Source organism: Phocoena phocoena, chromosome 16, assembly GCF_963924675.1.
Source record: "Phocoena phocoena chromosome 16, mPhoPho1.1, whole genome shotgun sequence".
Classification (NCBI taxonomy): Eukaryota; Metazoa; Chordata; class Mammalia; order Artiodactyla; family Phocoenidae; genus Phocoena; species Phocoena phocoena.
Window position 1 is genome coordinate 78066449 of NC_089234.1, and position 20436 is coordinate 78086884.

The 20436-nt window shown below is 36.1% G+C and overlaps 1 protein-coding gene across 1 annotated transcript in view; it reads left to right on the top strand.

Annotated features, from left to right (window-relative positions):
• Positions 1–20436, top strand: part of ARID4B (AT-rich interaction domain 4B) — a 125623-nt gene that overhangs the window by 34627 nt on the left and 70560 nt on the right. Inside the window, exons 3-5 of the mRNA XM_065894836.1 lie at positions 12700–12810; positions 15585–15650; positions 20038–20128. Of these exons, the coding sequence (XP_065750908.1) occupies positions 12700–12810; positions 15585–15650; positions 20038–20128 (268 nt within the window). The remainder of the gene's footprint in view (positions 1–12699; positions 12811–15584; positions 15651–20037; positions 20129–20436) is intronic.

Consider the following 20436-nt stretch of genomic DNA (forward strand, 5'->3'; position numbering starts at 1 on the left):
TTGTTTCTTAGGTGCTAAGTGAATAGATGTCCTCAGCAGCTAACAGGATCTCCATTTAGCGTGATAGAGTATGGCAGAAGTAGCCAACCAAGTAAAGCCATTTGATGCTGCCATTAAAAACTTGAAAGATGCTGGGATGATGATCAGGAGAAAGACCCAAAACAAAACAAAACAAATCCTTAAAACATTCACACATTAAATATAAGGTATTTTAAAAGTCTCACTTGTGTTAATATCATTGTTTATCTTGTGTTGTAGACTAATAACCTGTAATAAAAGAATTCTTTTGATGAGATGTATTGGAAAGTTCTTTCCAGTTTTAGTGATACTTATAATACAAATTGAGACTCCATAGGAAGCAAGGACCATATATTATTATGATTTCATTCTTTAAATTTACTGTTTTCCTAGAGCAGTTTCAAGTATCTAACTTTGTATTATAATGAAATATATATACTATGGTTAACAAGAACTTAGATAAATTATTCAATAAGTATTCAGTTCAGTAAGAAAAGAATAGTTAGTAGATTAATAGACTAGGAGTTTTTTCATATTGCAATCTTTAAGAATTGTGGATCAAATTAGTTTTGTAGTTTCTGAGACTTTAATTATAAAGGCTTTGGCAACTCCCCAGCCCCAATCCAAATCATGCTAGCTGGAATATACAGTATTAAATGTGTCCAATTAAGTGTTCTCAGTGTCACAGACCTTGAAGAATTACTTTAAAAAAAATTCTTTTTGACAATATGGCTGAACTTGGAGGGCATTATGCTCAATCAGATAAACCAGACAAAGACAAATACTGCATATTATCACTTATAAATGGAATATTAAAAAGCAAGTAAGTGAATAAATACATAGATTAATTTGAACTTCTTGGGGGAAAGTTCTTTTATCTTTAAACATTGATTTGGTTTTGTTTGCTCATTTTCTTCAACTAGATAATGACTTTTTGAAGACAGGAAAACTATTTTGTTTTTTTGTATATTCTGGGCACCTAGCCACTTTTGATTTGGTTTGATTGATTGATTCATTCGTTCATTCATTCACTTAGTATTTTATTGAGCAGTTATTATTCCTGCTTTTTTTTTTTTTCTTTTGGGCTGTGCCTCCAGGCTTGCGGGAACTTAGCTCCCCGACCAGGGATCAAACCGGGACCCTGACAGTGAAAGCGCCCAGTCCTAACTGTTGGACTGCCAGGGAATTTCCTATTCCTGCTTTCTTCCTGGTTAATGCTCTGCTTTTTTCTTCTAATTTGGTAAGATACTTCTAAGTTTTGAAAAATATGAGTGGAAAAAGGAGAAAAGTCTGTTGAAAACAGAAACTTTTTAAAGTATAAATATATTTTTAATAAGCTGATAAGAGTGTAGGGCCAGACCTATGTAGTAAAGGCTTATAAGTTGATTTTTAAAAATTGAGAACCAGAGGTTGTTTTTTTACTGCTGTCTTCTGATGCTACTAATGCTGTAATAGTGACCTGATGACCTTAAATAGCTTTTTTAAAAACCTGGTTTTTCCATGGGAAGGGTAACCAAAATGTACAGAATAATGGTTTCCTCTGTGGAAGAAGCAGGGTCAGTGGTGTTGGGAGTTTTACGGTTGGCAGTAATCTCAAGAATGCTTTATTATGATGTTTCTTTCACATCTTAAACATTCATTACAAATATTTCTGTATTAAATAATAAAGTTTGAATTGCCATAAGAAATCTGTTTTTTTACTTCGTAGGTCCATATTTCATTATTCCTTATTGATCTTCTAGGATTTTGTATATTGTGACAATTTAGATTAAAATTTTAAACTAGAATTGGTTTAATATTTGTATGAATAGGATCTAAGTCCTAAATATCCCAGGACACTGTGGATGTTCAGTAAATGTTTGTAGAATTGCAGTTACATTTTATGTCTTCTTAGATACAATTCTGATGGGTTTTAATTAAGGCTCTTTTGGTTACAGGTAATAGAAACCACCTCAGATTATTGAAAGCAGAAAAGAGAATTTATTTTATGGATACTGAATACCCACGAGCAGAAAGTCCAGTCAGGTTTGAGGAGAGATTTAAGTTTTGGAAAGCTAACAGGAACTAAGGCTAGCGATTCTCTCAGTCACTCAAAGGACACAGTCTCGCATGTGTCCCCTTTTTTCTCTGCATGTCTGTTCTTTCCTTTTTATCGCTCTTCCTCTCTCTCGTTATAGACTGGTTTTCTCTCCTCACTACGCATGCCAGAAAATGGCTAACAGGCTGTATCACCTTGCTCTACTAACAATTTGATTAGCATTTCAGCTTTGAATTTTTAGGAGAAAGAACCGCTTTGGCACAGTTTGGATCAGATAGATGGCTGGCGATCTGTATAGTCCACTTCTTGTCAGCAAAGTGTATTGCCGGAACATAGCTCTTTGTTAAGAGAAATAATCTAGTAGTGGGTGCTTGTCACAACTTATTCTTTATGAAACTATGTGGACTTTCTTTCACTGTAAAAATTTGGTCATCTGAGAAGTTATAAAGTGCATTTTAGATTTATCAGCATATGACATTTTATGTATAAGGTCACAACTTTATTATATGTTTATATTATATATTTATGATATATGTAAATACATAGTATATGTTTATTATATTACTGTTATCAACCCCACTTTACAAATGTGAAGCTAGGCTCAGAGAAGTTAAAGACCGTGTCCCAAAGGTCACCTAGCTAGTACATTACAGACGTGGCGTTTGAACCCAGATACTCTGATTCCAGAGCTCATGCTTTTGAATTCTCAATATATAAGATGCCTCCCAATATAAGGTGTTTTTGAAATATAAATAATTTTTACCTTAAGAGAAATCTCATTTGGCAGGGCTTAACTAATGCCTGACTTTTTTGGTTCAATAAATGATTCCTGAATTCCTCCTATATGTAGGTGCAATTCTAAGACCAGGACATCCAAAGATAAATAAGATGCTATTTCTGCCTTAAGTTGCTCAATCCAGGAGAGAAGACAGATACAAATCACTGAAATGCAGTGTGAAACTTTCACCTTTACAGAATGATTGTATCCATTTGAGACAGGCAAAGCCAGTATATAGCATGGCAATGAGTATTGTAGCATTGGTTACCAAAGGGGTTAATACATGAGGGCTCTGAAATTAGAGTGAATTCTGTGACTTAGAATATTTACTACCTACGTACTCCATGGGTCAATTTTTTTTGGTCACTAGACAAAGAATGGATAGAGTTTCAAACGATTGGAGGTTACTGTTTCCTTTTGATGGCTTCTTTCAAGGTCATTTTCCTTTTTTTTCTTTTTGGCGGCATGGCTTGTGAAAGCATGGAGCCCCAACCACTGGACTGCCAGGGGATTCCCAAGGTCATATTCTTGAGAATATAAAACTGAACAAAAGCTTGGTTGGTGGCCCACACAGCCATCAAATGGGAAAATAGCCATAGCTACATTAGTGGTATAAGGGGTCCAGATCTCTGTGTGAGGCCTAGTCCTCTGGCCACAGGAGGAAACATACATAGGTGGAGTCCTGTGAGCTACAGAGTGATTGGTGGTGCAGAGCTGTGTCTTGCTCATGGGTGATAGAGCAGGAGCAGAGTCTGAGCAGATTGTGGAACAGGACTTTGATGTTTTCTTGGGTGTTGCTCTGTCGTTTCCCAGCTGCTTGAAAGAAATGGAGAAAATCAGTATGAGATTGAACCGAATATAAAATTGCCAATATTTGACCTTTTTTTGATTTATGAAAAATAGCAATTTCATGTGGTTTAACCTAATGTTTGCCGAGTGTTTACTCAGGACCTGTCAGTCTCCTAAAGATTCTAAATATGCTACCTAATTTAATTTAAAACTTGCAAGCATCCTGCAAGATCGGTCTACAGAGAAGAATCCAAAAACCAAACTGGTGGGGTGGCATACCCAAAGACAGATAGTTATTAAGTACATGAATTGCAGTCTCTCTGGTTCCGAAGCCAGAGATTGTGCAAATTTGTACATTGAGCAGTTCAAGTAGACAACAACCATTCTGAAATCATGTAACAAATAGGAGATGGCTTGTATCCGGAGAGCCAGTGAACCAAGACGCAAACCGCAAGTCCACATGGCCAGATATAAATCATAACAATGCCAGTTTATGGTTTTTCTTTGTGCTTCTGATTTTTGAACTGGCTGCACCACTAATTTCCAGATTATTAAAGTTTAAATATTATAAATAAGCAAGGTATGTTCTGAGAATGATGTTACGCTAATGCAGATTCATTTGAATAAGGTTTTTTTAAAAAAATTTTATTTATTTAATTTTGGCTGTGTTGGGTCTTTGTTGCCGCACGCGGGTTTTCTCTAGTTGTGGCGAGCGGGGAGTACTCTTGATTGCAGTGCGTGGGCTTCTCATTGCAGTGGCTTCTCTTGGTGTGGAGCATGGGCTCTAGGTGTGCGGGCTTCAGTAGTTATGACGCACAGGCTTCAGTAGTTGTGGCACACGCGCTTAGTTGCTCCGTGGCATGTGGCATCTTTCCAGACCAGGGCTCGAACCTGGGTCCCCTGCATTGGCAGGCAGGTTCTTAACCACTGTGCCACCAGGGAAGTCCCTTGAATAAGGTTTTCTGATCTCACTAGCAAGATTACAAATAAGTTTAACCTCTTCTGAGGGCAAAATAAATTGGCTACCTTTGTGTTAAAAGTGCCTTTGCTTTTTTGGCACATAGAATAATGTTTTAAATACAGGAGGCACTTAATAAATGTCTTTCCCAATATACTTCTCTCTTACCTTTTTGCTGATGATGAACATTCTAGTTGAAATGTCTTTTGTGAGTTATTTAAGTTTCCAGGAATATGCAGACACTCGTCTGTGAATATGTAGGTATCTCTCTGGTTAATAGATGTGGGTCTAAAATTTACTTATAAATAATTTGTAGTTCCATCCCCCAAAGTGACTTAAATTTTGGGAAGAAAACTAAGAAATATATGTACCATCCAGAGAAGATTTTTGTGTTTGGGGGAAAGGGTTGATTTCTTATTTTTTTTAATATGCAAGAACTTTTATAATCCAGTTTAAAAAAAATTAGTAACTCAGACAGGTAAAGAACATAAATGAGCAATTCATAGGAAAAATATGCACATGCCCAATAAATATACACTATTTAAAAATTATTTTCATGAATTTCAAATTTGCAGTATAAAGAATTCATATAATCTATGTATGTATACAGATATATGTATCCGTTCTTATTATCTTCAGACTTTTTGAGAGCAAGCTGAAGATATGATGTCCTGTCATCCCTAAATACTCCGGGATGTAATCCCCAACAAAAAAGGACACTATTCTACCTATTATGCATTCACCCGTCTAAATCAGGAAATCAGCATTGGTATGATACTACCATCCTATTCTCAGGCCCCTTTTAAATTTCACCAACTCTCCTAATGTCTCTTTTTCCTTTCTGACCTATGCTCAATCCAGGAATACACGTTGCATTTGATTATCAGGTCTCTTCAGACTGCTTCAGTTTGCAACTCCCAGTTTTCCCTGTATTTCATGTCCTTTAGAGTTTTAAGAAATACACACCTTAAATTCTGTAGACCTAATTTTTCTCATTGTCAAAGTTATTCTTGCCAGGTATACCACAAAAACGATGTGCTTTTGTCCTCAGTGCATCACGTCATTCCACCACTGATAATTGAATAGTATTCCAGGAATATGCCAGTATCCTGTTCTTCATCAAACCTTCACTCATCAGTTTAGGATCTGTTGAGAACTCTGTGAAATCAGTCACCTTCATGATGGTTGCCGAAAGATGATTCTCTGTTTTCATCATTCCTACTATATTTATTAACATTTTACTGTAAGGAAGAGCTTTCTTCCTTCTGCATTTATTTATTTATTCATCATTCATTCATGTGTTTGTCAATATGGACTCAGGGATGCGAGTTTTACTGAATGGGTTATAATTTATTATATAAATTATATAATTTATTATATAAATTACAGTAGAATACATCTTGAGTTATTCAGTTTTGACATACACATACATCCCTAACAGGATAACAGGACAACCAATCTTTTTTTTGGTGCTCAAACTTTCCCCCCGTTTGGCCAGTAGTAGCCCTTCAGGGTGACTCCTGTGTCCCTTTGAAGTGTCTGCATTATTTTTTGAGCATTTCCTTACTTTCTGGCACAAGATATTTTACATCTTCCTGTACTTTCCCTGCCCAACTTTGAAATTAACCATTTCTCCAAGGATTCCTGGTTCCTTTTAATGTAGGATGGGTTTTAGAAATCAGGATATATGCCATTGATATGCTTTTTGGTTTTTTTTGTTTTTCAATTTCTGACATTTTCATTTAACACATTGATTCTGTTTCCATGTCAGAGGAATGAAATGCCGCCAGGGAAGTGGTAGAGTGGCTCTTGTTTCCCACTTGGGGAGCCTGAAAATCAAAAAAGTAGGAGTAGTCAGAGTTGAGCTGTCAGTTGTTCTTAGTGGACAGAGTTAGGAAAATATATGGATGTATATTTGCACACACACAAACACACAAATATATATGCATATACACATATACATCTATACGTGTTCATTTTTCTGTGTGTGTATATATAATACATATGTATATATATAATATCTACATTGTATATATGTAATACAACCATGAATTCATATTTCTAATTCTATTCCAATACCTTAGACTTCTTTTTAGCCTTGCCCCTTCCTTTTAAATTTCTTTGTCAGTGAGAAAAGTGGCCCCAACTATCCTCAGTATATTTACTTACTTGATCATTCACTTTACTTCCTTGGCCACTGTAACAGATCTTCCAACCCTGCTGCTCATTTCCTCTGTCCCTGCTTAGCTCCCAGATGTTCTCAGCCACAGAGCCTGCCTGTGCTTCCACGTGGCTCCCCCAGCCTCCTCCTCGCCACCTTGCATACTCAGCATCTGCCTTACCTCCTGTCCCCAGTACTGACCCCTCACTACCCCATGTCCTTAAAGCGACATGAAAAGGTGGAGAGGGAATGGCTCCAGAGAAGATTTTAAAGTTAGATTGCACAGTTTTCTTTATTTCCTCAATGTACTCGTTTTTTGGTATGTCCTAAAAAATTATGTATTTTAGTTTTAAGCTTAGTTTTAAAATGACGTACCCTTTGGTATATAGATGCGTTTTTCGTTCATTCATCTGTTGGAATTATCCGCATTATTTTAATGCCTCCTTGGGATTGTCATAAACAGAAAGATTGTTTTCATAGATTTATTGTCACACTGTGTGTTTAAATACATTTATTTAGTGAGGATTTTAGTATCAGATTTAATATCTTGCGTTCTGATTCTCTTGGCTGCATTGGTACTGCCTTAGTAACCAATTTGAATGCTTACTGTTTTTAAAAACCTACCTCAATAAAATGTCATCTAGTATGTTTTGCTTTTTACAAAATAGATCTTGAATAACTGAATATTTCTTAATCAGTGTCAACATTAGCCGTTTGGAGCATTGATTCAACTGTTATCTTTCTGACACTTGTATATTTGGGTACTTACATATTTCCATGGCATTTTGGCTTCTTGAAGGATTATTATCCACCAATATCTAATTTAAAAATTGCTTATGCTTCTAGTGTTTCCATGGAATTCAATGGTTTTTAGGTGCCAGTTAGGACATTTGGTAGATTGACTAGAAAAATAAATGTTTAAGCAATGCTAGGATAAGTATGAGGTAATTGTTGCCTTGACAACTGGAAAACTGTTAAGTTTGCTAAACAAAGGGATGGTAATATAGTAGTTTAATTTCTTTTTTGGCACGGAGGTGCTATATAAAAACATTTTATTTTAGCTTCTGAGATGGTCTGTATTTTTGACCAAAATCAGAAAAGCAGAACAAAAAGAGAGGGTAAGAGTTTTGTTTTTTTTGTTTTTTTTCCCCTGGTGATATACATGTACATACACCTAACAGGGTTGGTATTGGTCAAAGGAATCTTGGTAAACCTGCTGGCATGATTCTTTGTATATCTCTGCATTGGATCGAAGTACAGTAGCCTCAGAATAGGTGTGTATAGTCTTGATTTTGTCTTTCTGCCACACTAAAAGACTGTGATAGACTTTATGGAGCATCCCCACAAACACTTTACCTCTCTTGCTACTAGAATTCAACTTGATTACTTTATTTCTGAATTGAATAGGGGGATAATATTTTAAACACCCCTCCCTCCATATACACAATTATACTGGCATCTGTTCTGTTTATGTGGGATCTCTTTGGTGTAGGACTCAAATTTTTTTCTTTTTTCTTTTTTTTTTTGCGGTACGCGGGCCTCTCACTGTTGTGGCCTCTCCCGTTGCGGAGCACAGGCTCCAGATGCGCAGACTCGGTGGCCATGGCTCACAGGCCCAGCCGCTCCACAGCATGTGGGATCTTCCTGGACCGGGGCACGAGCCCGTGTCCCCTGCATCGGCAGGCGGACTCTCAACCACTGCACCACCAGGGAAGCCCTCAAATTTTTTTTAAAGTCACAATTGCACCCCAGATTTTTGAGTAATAATAACAGCCTTTATTTGGTATTGTATGCTGGGGTCTGTTCTAATAAGCACTTTACATGTAGCAAGCATTTCAGTCTTCATCCCTGTGAGATAGTCACTATTTATTATTATATCTAGAGGCAAGATCATCTGGCTACTAAGTGGTAGATTTGAACCTAAGCATCTGATTCAAGAGCCTGTGCTCTTAATTACTGTATTATACTGACTCATTAGTATAGTCATTCCAAGTGCACTGGAGAATATAGACAAGTATTAATACGAACGTTCAAAATAACCCATAATCCCAGTCATTACAGATGATAATACTTTGAGTATTATAATTGAGTTGATAACTGTGGGAGTCACATTATGAGTATATAGGGGAGTTACTGTACAGTTCTGTCTTCTTTTTTATAAGTTTGAAATGGTCCTTAGTATACATTTTAGAAAGCAAAGGCTACATGCCAATTGTAAAAAACAAAAAAGGAACTTTTTTTTTAAGAAAAGAAACAGGAAGACATACTTTGGATAAAATGTTTTTATATACATACCCCTCCTTTCCACTCCCTTTCTCATAAGTTAATCCTGCTTTAACAGTTGTTTTTATCTTTAATATGTATGTTTTTTCTATATGTATAGTATAACGTATTTTTATTTCTGCATTTCTAGAAGTAGAAAAAGTATAATACTTTAAAGACATATACATAGTACCAATTATCCTGTATTATGTTCTCATTAGATTTAATGCTAAAAAATATTGTATTCTGAGGAGTATTGACATTAGTTGAAAAAGTGAGAACAGTGGTTTAACTTTCTCTTTACACTGACTTATGGTGAGCAATCATTTAAAATGAGGTTTTGCCTTTCCCATTTTAAAAAGGAAAAAAGGAGGAGGTGTCAAATCTGAATTTACATTGGTTTAATGACTTGTTTGCCCAACTCAGTGTTTCATAATAGTAATTGTGAATAGTTAAATACTTCTGGCATGATAACTGAGTACTTTCTAATACTGGCCCCATTTTCCTGTAGTGGAAGCTGAAGTTTAGGGAGGTTCAGTAGCCTATAAAAACTCATGTAGTTAGCATAGGAATAGAGCTGGGATTAGGACCTTGTCTTTTGCTTTCAAAAACTGTTCTATATTAGTCTCACTTTACACTAATGATAGAGTGATAATTTATGGTCTGCTAAAATTACATACACAAATATGACCATGTAGGTTGTGAGTTTCATTTGTTTTTTCTGTAGACATTCATACTTTGGTTAGCATAGTTTCACTTCTAGACAATTACGTGTCTCAGAGTATCCTATTCTGACCATCTTTGTAATAACCTTAGTCCTTTAACATAGGCATGTTAAACAAATGTATACAGAATTCAGATTATTTTATTCATCTAATGATGAGAAATTAGGGACAGAAAAGTAACTTACCTAAGATGATACAAAAGAAAAAAATACAGGCAGAAATTAAGATCAGAACATAGACCTTTGCTATTCCTATGCTCTTTTAGAGAAATTAACCCTGCTCTAACAATGTATTTAGCAGGTTTTTGTTAGACTTTGGCTTCCCTTTGCAAGTATTTTTGTAACAGACATTTTCTTTACATACCTTGCTGATTCCTCTTCATGTGTTCTAGCTTGAAGGAAGGAAAATATTACCCTTCAAAAATAATAATTTGCCCTCATGATATTTGAGCTAATTATTACTCTTTTCTGTTAACATGGATTTTCATGTTAGTAAGGATGTAGGATGGGCTTAGTTTTGGGGGGAAAGTTCCCTTTCTCAAATTCAAGATGAATAAGTCTGTTCATTAAGCATGTTTATAGTTTGCTGGGGTTGGAATGTTGCCAGTGTTTGATAGATATTGAATATTAATGAAAAGAATACATAAATGGGTTTCTGTATACTAGTAGTCTAAATATATTACTATCCTATTCCCCCGCCCCTTTTTGGTTCAAAATTCTCTATAATAAAAGTACCTAAAAAGCTTATCACTTCTTAAATATTTATTTGTTCCTGAGTAGGCACAAACATGCACTTTTAGATGATCTCTTTTTCTCTTCTACATTTCAGAATTTCTTGTTCTACATTTCAGAATTTTACTGGCTAATAAGGCAGGAAGTGTTAATGGGAGAGGTTGCAAGTTGTGGAGAGTAATGAACCTTATGGTCATGAAAAGTGCCCCTCCATTTGGGCTTGTCTAGCAGTAACACACAATACCAATTGAACCACAGAGTGGATTGATATCTTTTGGAAATTTTCCTAAAATTTCTGGGTGAAGTGCTGTGAGTCCCTTTCATATTCTTGCTAAAATAAAGCCACTAGCTTGTCTGGAACTTATTCAAAATTTTGACTGGGAAGATGATATTTTAAGAGGGCTAATTTGTAAAGTAGAAATGCATTTATTAACTTTAGGTGCAAGAGCAGTGCAAAGTTATCAAATCGTAGTTATAGCAACAGATTTTAAAAGTAATAATGCAGAAATGATTATCTTTCTATGAGGTTACACTTCTGTTATGGCATAAATAAATTGAAATATAGGCATTTTCCTAAGTAGATTTAAGAAATCATATACTTGATATGTTTTGAGGGTTTTTTTTTAATACTGTTCATGAAATACATAGAATGTGAGGCAAATGGCCATTAAGGAGGGTGACCTGATATTTCTAGTTGTAGCACCCTTGTTTTGGTTTATGATACCTCTCCACCTTTCAAAAAGTGATTAAAATTGTTTGACATATTTATGGTCACTTTTGTTATAGCATTAGAATTGTTTTTTGAGATAAATCTCTTCTACGTGTATTAGCCACAACTATTAGGGATGAATTTATTTTAAGATCCAAATGAAATTGATATATTCATTATTTATTGCTGTATAACAGCATTTTTCCACCTTATGGTCTGTGGAATTTCTGCAGGATGTTAACAGATGTTAATTTAAGAAACGTTCTTTGGGGGCTTCCTTGGTGGCACAGGGGTTAGGAGTCTGCCTGCTGATGCAGGGGACACGGGTTTGATCCCTGGTCCGGGAGGATTCCACATGCCACGGAGCAACTAAACCTGTGCACCACAACTACTGAGCCTGTGCTCTAGAGCCTGCGAGCCACAACTGCTGAAGCCCACGCGCCTAGAGCCTGTGCTCCGCGACAGAAGAAGCCATCTCAATGAGAGGCCCGCGTACCATAGTGAAGAGTAGACCCCCCTCACGGCAACTAGAGAAAGCCTCCGTGCAGCGACGAAGACCCAATGCAGCCATAAATAAATAAATAAAATAAAATCTATTTAAAAGTTTTAAAAAATAAAAAAGGTTCTTTGGACAAATAGATTGGGAAATGATGAGGCAGAGTAGGAATTCATTCAATGAACTGCTTTTCCCAAACTCCCAACTCTTTTTCTTTCTGGTGGAGCATCTTGGAATATTAGTATTTCTTGTAAAACACTTTGGGAAAAGTTACTTACATAATCTTTCTTTGGCTATAGAATTGATTAATATAAGTAGAACTCCTTAGAAATATAGATCCTGTGCAGAAAAGTACCTGATTATAAAAAGAGCAGCTAGATTAGGACTATTAAAAATTAAATCACAAGTGAGGAGACTTAAAATAATATTTATTGTAGACAGGAAGTGAACAGTGAACTCATGCCAAAGCAGTTGAGACATTTTGGCTGAGTTTTTACTTCAGATTTTTCAGACTGGATTTCTTCATGTAGTTTTCACCAGTAGTTTGAATGCATGTGGGTTTCCCCCACCCCTTTTATGCTGTTCTACCTTAGCATTGTCTAGATAGGGATATAACAAAGCTAATGTGAATTTGGGTGGCTGCCAAGATATAGCCTAGATATTAAAAGAAATTTTCTTAGACTGAGTTTTAAGGATCTGCCTTTTCTTTCAGTGGTCATTTAATAAAAAATTTTGAATGAATGGGTAGATGGAGGGGTGGATGGAATGATATACTTGGATCATATGTATTTTATATAGAGAAAAAAGATGCCTTTATCTTTTATAGATGTACATTTTAGTACATTTAAATAGGCTTTATGATATGTATTTTACTTATTTTTAAGTTAGAGTATTGTATAGATTGTTTTTGTTAACAATACATTCATCTATTACAACTTTTATAGCTGTAACAGGATTAGATCTGCCATTCTGAGGTCTGATTTTGGGAAAGATCTAGAAAGTTTAAACCTAATTATATTTGTTTGCATTTTTAGGCCCTTGATGAACCTCCCTATTTGACAGTGGGCACTGATGTGAGTGCTAAATACAGAGGAGCCTTTTGTGAAGCCAAGATCAAGACAGCGAAAAGACTTGTCAAAGTCAAGGTACAGTATATGTAGATTTTCTAAATTATATGTTTAGTATTTGATGCTTAAACTTTTACTGGTAAGTATATTTAAGAATTTTTTTCTTCTGCAAGATGAGTTTTTAGTTTCTAGGAGTAATGATTGTAAAAATACCTGAAAACAAAGCATTACTTGTGATTTTATTCCAATTGGAATGAAGTTAGATGATCACAGTTGGTATTTTGAATGCCATTTCACTACAGACTTGGTATTGTTTGTATTGTTAGCCTTTCAGAGCTGGAAAGGACCTTAGAAGTCATGTAGTTTAATTCCTTAATTTTATTGTAAGAAAAATGAGGCTCAGTAAAGGGTTAGTGATTTCTCCAAGGCCATTATGGCAAATTAGTGGCAGAATGGGAATTACCATAGTACATCAGTTTTAAGACTCGCCCCCCATTTTAACCATGAAATTGAGATGTGATTTATAATTGATGATGGTAGATCTAGTTATTGCTTCTTTATCCTCTACTTTTCTTGAAAAATCTTCTTAATAACTGTTAATTATTTATTGAGTGGCAAACTGCAGGAGGGAAGGAGGATGGGGATATGAGAATAACCCAATCTCTATTTTCAAGGGGTTTATAATCCACATTAGCAGATACCCCGTAAAATACTGGTTTGAACATCACTGGTTAAACAGGCCGTAGAGATTTTGTACCTCAGGGGAGCGTGTCAGAGTTTTTTCTGGAGCTTCTTCCATGCTTGTATGCTTAGGTTCCTTCCTTATGCATGGATATGTTGATAAAAGCTTCCTGGGTGATTCTAATTTACACTGCCAGTTAAGAACCATTGTGATAAGGCCTTTAAATTAACCATAAGCCTGTAGGATGCTGTTCTTAGCCCCCCACCCTGTCTTTTTTTTTTTTTTCGGTACGCGGGCCCCTCACTGCTGTGGCCTCTCCCGTTGAGGAGCACAGGCTCCGGACGCGCAGGCTCAGTGGCCATGGCTCACAGGCCCAGCCGCTCCGCGGCACGTGGGATCTTCCCAGATCGGGGCACGAACCCGTGCCTCCTGCATCGGCAGGCGGACTCTCAACCACTGCGCCACCAGGGAAGCCCCCCCACCCTGTCCTTAGTTTTCACATGCTTGGTGCGCATGAGCTCTTATAGTGGCCTTTCCTGTTCCTGACTTCATATAGCGGTGTTCCCTGAGCACTCATTTTTTGCCATTACTATCTTAGAGATGAAGAGAAAGCTTTTTATCAGTTTTCTCACTCTTTCAGACAGAGCTACTGCTAGCACATGTAACACCTTAACATGAATTAGACAAAAATCTCTCCCTGCTGGTAGAGACCCTCCTTAGCAGAGCTTGGCCTACAGATAACACTTTTGTGCTGGTTAGAAACGGTGTTCCTTTGGGCAGGAGCAGTCTTACTCCAGGACCCATGCTTCACTGGATTTTAGCTGTGATTTATAATCTCAGCTGGTGTCTCTGTAATGAATGAACCAGCAAAATGACACATAGCAGTCCTGCCATTTCTTGCTGTCATTGAAAGGAAGAGAACAGTCTATACTGCTTCTGCTGATGGCACAGAGTGCCAGCCAGTACCTTGTGCCTTGTGTCTTATAAGTAGTGGCTATCTAAAATTTGTTGTTAGTTTTTTGGGCTGCTCTAAAAATCTTTTTATAATTCAAAGCTAATGATTTTTCTCAACTGATAAGGTAGTATATTTCTATATCAGTTTAATTAGTTTATGATTCAGAGTTAATACATTTTTCTGGGGAAGAAGAACAACACTCCTTCCCCATCAGTTTTCATTTATTGAGCATTTACTACATGCCAAGCACGATATCAGGTATTGAAACTCTAATATTAAGACTTGGTCTCCATTCTTAAGTGGCTTACAGCCTAGTGAATGACACAGATATCTAAACACATAATTTAAATAAAGCGTAGTAGTGTGTTGTGTGAGACAGAAATACCTGGGATGCTGTGAGTACAGGACATCTCCTTTCATAGCTGGTTTGTGACCGTTTTACCTAAATTGATTACCACACATATCAGATAAGACCACATTAATGGTTCAATCCCTGTAAGAACTCTTGCTTTGTATAAGGAAAACAACCTTTTCTCTACTGAGTACTGGAAGCTGTTTTGTTTTTTACCAACTAATTAAATATTTAAACTCAATCCCTTTATTTTAACTTACCTCACATCTGGTTTCCCATTCTCTGATTTCTATACTGATACAGAGGGAGAGTACAGTAAAGTTCTGGATCTAGTTGGCCTGAGTTTGCATCTCAGGTCCACCATGGTACTAGTTCTATGATCTTGGACCAGTTACTTACACTTTCTGTTCCTCAGTTTTCTTATCAACAAAATGGGAATAATCATACCTACCTAAAATGGTTGTTGTGAAGATTAATATGTTTGATGCTTGAGCCTGATACTTGGCTGTCAGTAAGTGTTTTTTGCTACTGCTTATTACTAAGCGAGGCCTTCGCAAAATGGTAAAGTACCTAATACCCTAAGATTGCCACCTCTTTTTTCCTCATTTGTAGGAAAAGAAATTATACAATTAAACTCACAACTAATAGTATTGAATAAAATATGATATGTAAATCATCAAGTAAATTAGTCTGGGAAGTTGTCTGTTAAATAATAAATTTTTCAGTTAATCTACTTAGGGATTGAGATATTGTATAAACTAGGCAGCCGTTTGTTTAGTCATAGTAAAAATGAATTCATGCATTAACGAGCTTGTGTTGCTTTTTTTTCTTTTTTGGTGGCTAATTAAATTTATAATCTTTAGGTAACATTTAGACATGATTCTTCAACAGTGGAAGTTCAGGATGACCACATAAAAGGCCCACTAAAGGTAATTCATTTATTTATTCATTATTACTTCTAATGCTTCAGTGGGAAACAATAATTATCTCAGTCTTCTAAAAAATTCATTGGTTACTCTGTTATTGAGTTGATAAATATGTAATTCTCTCTGAATAGACTAATAGAAAAAAAGCAGACTTAGTGTTCAATAAAACCTACATGATAGTAAAACCTGTGTTCAGAAGTGAAATGAACATCAAGGAAAAACTGATTGCTTTTTATTTACTCATCTGTTTTGGTCTCACCATGTTTCATTTATTAAAAGGTACAATTTCCGGAAATAATAGGTGGTAGGGATCAGGTGATGTAAGTTCCATGATGATGTGAAAATTGAGAAAACAAAACAAAACAAATCCTCAGAGCTTTTAATTCTTTGAAGCAACTACTGGCATATGAAATTGTTAAAGGGTCATCAGGCAGTTATAAGTGATGAATATGTTCATATATACAGATAGTTTCATTTCTTTGCAGTAGTTTTCATTGGCCAGTGAAATTAGTGCTGCTTTACTTTCCACTAGTGAGCAAGCTAAAGGGAATGTGCGGGTAGCCACTGTGTGCTGTTTGGTCCTTTAGAATGTCTGAAATGGACATTGGCCTAGCTGGGTGAATTTTAAGAAATGCTAACAATTGAAGAGACATTTGTAGATGCAAGAAAAATCCTTTCCTAATGAAGCTGTACTTTCCAGAGAACTAGATAGATGTGTGTATCTGCCAGATTTTGTTGGTGGTTGATTTAAAAACTTTTAATTGGATCCCCAGGGCATTAGTACCTTGCATATATAGTAGGCACTATGGAGGACTAAAACTTGTAAGTTTTTTTAATCTTGCCTTGTGAAAATTATTTTCCACCCTTTCTGTTTTATAGATGCCATTTTTTTCAAATTTATTTATTTTATTTTTGGCTGCGTTGGGTCTTCGTTGCTGTGTGCAGGCTTTCTCTGATTGCGGCAAGCGGGGGCTACTCTTCATTGCAGTGCGCGGGCTTCTCATTGCGGTGGCTTCCTTTGTTGCGGAGCACAGGCTCTAGGCATGTGGGCTTCAGTAGTTGTGGCTCGTGAGCTCTAGAGTACGGGCTCAGTAGTTGTGGTGCCCGGGCTTAGTTGCTCTGCAGCATGTGGGATTTTCCCGGACCAGGGCTCGAACCTGTGTCCTGTGCATTGGCAGGCAGATTCTTGACCACTGCGCCACCAGGGAAGTCCCTATAGGTGCCATCTTTAATTTTACGTGCCCATGTATATCACTTGTAGGGACAAAAGGACAAAAACATGCACATGTATAATTTGATGTTAACCGCCATTTATTTAGCACTTATTAGTATGTGCTAGTACTGTGCTAAGTCCTCTGCACATATTATCTTATGTAACCTTCGTAATAGCTCTTTACAGAAGAGGAAACCGTGAAGGGAGGTGGGAGGTAAAGTACTCTGGCTGAAGTCTTGCAGCCAGTAATGGCAGACCAAGTTCTGATGGATGCACAGCCTGTCATTGAAGCATTGTGCCCCCTGGATGATCAGAACACACACGTCTCCATGTCTTATTTGTGTTTTTGCCTCATAAGCACACCAGCGTAGCTCTTCGCTACCTGACTGCCCTGTTCACCTGGCACAGGCTAGCTGGTACCAACTACAAAAAATGTTCAGTGTTGCAAGGGATAGGAAAGACAATTACTTTGTTTCCTCAAGCCATCTTTCTCTCCTATTGCTCCAGCCTCTTTGATTGTGGCATAGTTGGTTTATTTTTCTTGTTTTGTTTTTCTTATTTATTGAAATTTTCTTTGTTTTTGATTAGGGCTTAGGACCATTTTGATTTTGATGTATGCAAGTGTATTAAATTTCGGTCTCAAAATTGTTAAAATATTTCTCTTGCCTATGGAGGTTTTTTTTGTATATAGATTTTGAATTGTTCCCTAATGTACTTTGTGGCTTTCCATCAGCTGATAGAAAGTATTAGCATTTATGTTTCTCCTAGAGGAAATAAACTTCCCATAGTGATAGTTATTTGATCTCAATATATTTTCAGTGAGTTCACATGAAAATAATACTAGACCACTTGAGTATTAAATTTTAAAAAATGTACTATGTATTTATTGACAGTAGTCCCTAGTGGTCCAGTTGTTCAGACTCTGTGCTTCTACTGCAGGGGGGTCCTGGGTTCGATCCCTGGTCGGGGAATTAGGATCCCACGTGCTGCACGGCGCGGCCACAGAAAAAAAAAAAAAAAATTCTTTTAATTCTGCAACATTTCCTTCCCTCTTTTGGGCATTGTGTGAGGCTGACAGTCTCTTCTGGAACAAGTTTATTTTTGTTATCACTGCAAAGACCATATACATTTTATTTTTAATTGAGGTGTAATTGACATATAACATTATTATTAGTTTCAGGTATACAACATAATAGTTCAGTATTTGTATGCATTGCAGAAGGATCACCACATTAAATCTAGTTAACATCCATCACCATACATGGTTGTAAAAAATTTTTTTCTTGTGACGAGGACTTTAAGACTTACCCTGTACTTTCAGACGTGCAATACAGTGTTCTTGACTGTAGTCACCATGCTGCACATTACATCTCCATGACTTATTTATTTTATAACTGGAAGTTTGTAGCTTTTGACCCCTTCATCCATTTTGTCCACCTGCACTTCCTTCCCAGCTCTGGCAACCACCAATCTGTTCTCTATGTCTATGAGCTTGGTTTTTTGTTTGTTTTGTGTTTTAGACTCCATGTATATGTGATATTGTATGGTATTTGTCTTTTTCTTACTGATTTATTTCACTGAGCATAATGCCCTCAAGGTCCACCCATGTCGTTGCAAATGGCAAGATTTCATTCTCTTTTATGGCTGAATTATACGCACGCGCGCTTGCATGCACACACACACACACATATCATTATCCATTCATCCATCGATGGATACTTAGATTGTTTTCATATCTTTGCTATTGTAAATTATGCTGCAGTGAACTTGGGGGCGCATATATCCTTTCAAATCAGTGTTTTCATTTCCTTTGGATAAATACCCAGAAGTGAAATTGCTGGATCATACAGTAGTTCTATTTTTAATTTTTTGAAGACCTTCCATACTGTTTTTCATAGTGGCTGCACCAATTTACATTCCCACCAGCAGTGCACGAGGGTTTCCTTTTCTCCAGCATCCTGGCCAACACTTTTAATTCTTGCCTTTTTGATAATAAGTCATTCTCATTAGGTGTCAGGAGATATCACATTGTGGGTTTGATTTGCATTTCTCTGATGATTAGTGATATTGAGCATTTTTCCATATACCTGTTTGCTATCTGTATGATTTCTTTGGAAAAATGTCTATTCAGGTCTTCTCCCTATTTTTTAAATTGGACTTTTTGCTTTTTTGATATTAATTTTGGAGATGTTAATATATTTTGGATATTAACACCTTGTCTGTTGCATCATTTGCAAATATTTCTTCCATTCCGTAGATTCTCTTTTTGTTTTGTTGATGGTTTCCTTTGCTGTGCAAAAGCTTTTAAGTTTAATTGTTTAAGTCCCATTTGTTTATTTTTGCTTTTGTTTCCTTTGCCTTAGGAGACAGATCCAAAAAAACATTGCTACGATTTATGTCAGAGAGTGTTCTGCTTATGTTTTCTTCTAGGAGTTTTATGGTTTCTGGTTTTTAATCCATTTTGAGTTTATTTTTATATATGGTGTGAGAACCTCTGTCCATTTCTCAATTGGATTGTTTGATTCCTTTTTAGCTGTTGCATTGTATGAGTTCTTTATATCTTTCGGTTTTTAACCCCTTATCAGATATGTGATTTGCAAATACATTTTCTCCCGTTCAGTAGGTTGCTTTTTCAAATTTTTGATGATTTCCTTTGCTGTACAGAAGCGTTTTAGTTTGATGTACTTATAAAAACCATATAAATTTATAAACCATATAAATTATCAGCATTTTCTTGATGAGATGAAAATATTTCAAATGACTGTCACTATTGGTACATTATAACTCATAAGGAGAACCTCAAAGTTATTTGTTAATTTTTCCCCAGCCTTCTTCAAAGAAGAGTCGTAATATGGGGCAAAGATAGTCAGTTTCACAGACAGGGACCCCCAGACCTGTGAGGGTTCCCAAGACCCTTTCAGGGAGATTGTAAGGGCAAAACTATTTTGATAGTAATACTTAGATATTATTTGCCTTTTTCACTATGTTGACATTTTCACTGATGGTGCAGAAACAGTGGTGAGTATAACTGCTGGCACCTTAACACAAATCACATCAGTAGTGATTTTATTCTTCACCATCATGCACTCAATTAGTTTAAAAAAAGAAAGCCAGTTTTTAGTTTGTTCATTTATCTTCTTAAAGTTTTCCTAACTTTTTTTTTTTTTAATACTTTAGGTCGGAGCTATTGTGGAAGTGAAGAATCTTGATGGTGCATATCAAGAAGCTGTAATCAATAAATTAACAGATGCGAGTTGGTACACTGTAGGTAAGGGAATACATCTTCTTTTAAAAATATATTTTCAGTGCTAATACAAATAAAACCGATTTTTCTTGATTTACTTCCTCCCCTAGTTGCCGTACGTGTTATTACTGTTAATGTTTTTTTATCTTTCGAGATCTTTAAAAAATTTATTTCATAAATATGTACATAACATATAGTTTGAAATTAGTGTATATATTATACAATTGGATTTCTAGCTTTTTTCACTTCAGAGTATATCTTAGAGAAATTTTTTTTCATCTTAACCATTTTTAAGTGTGCATTTCAGTAGTGTTCATAATATTCATGTTGTG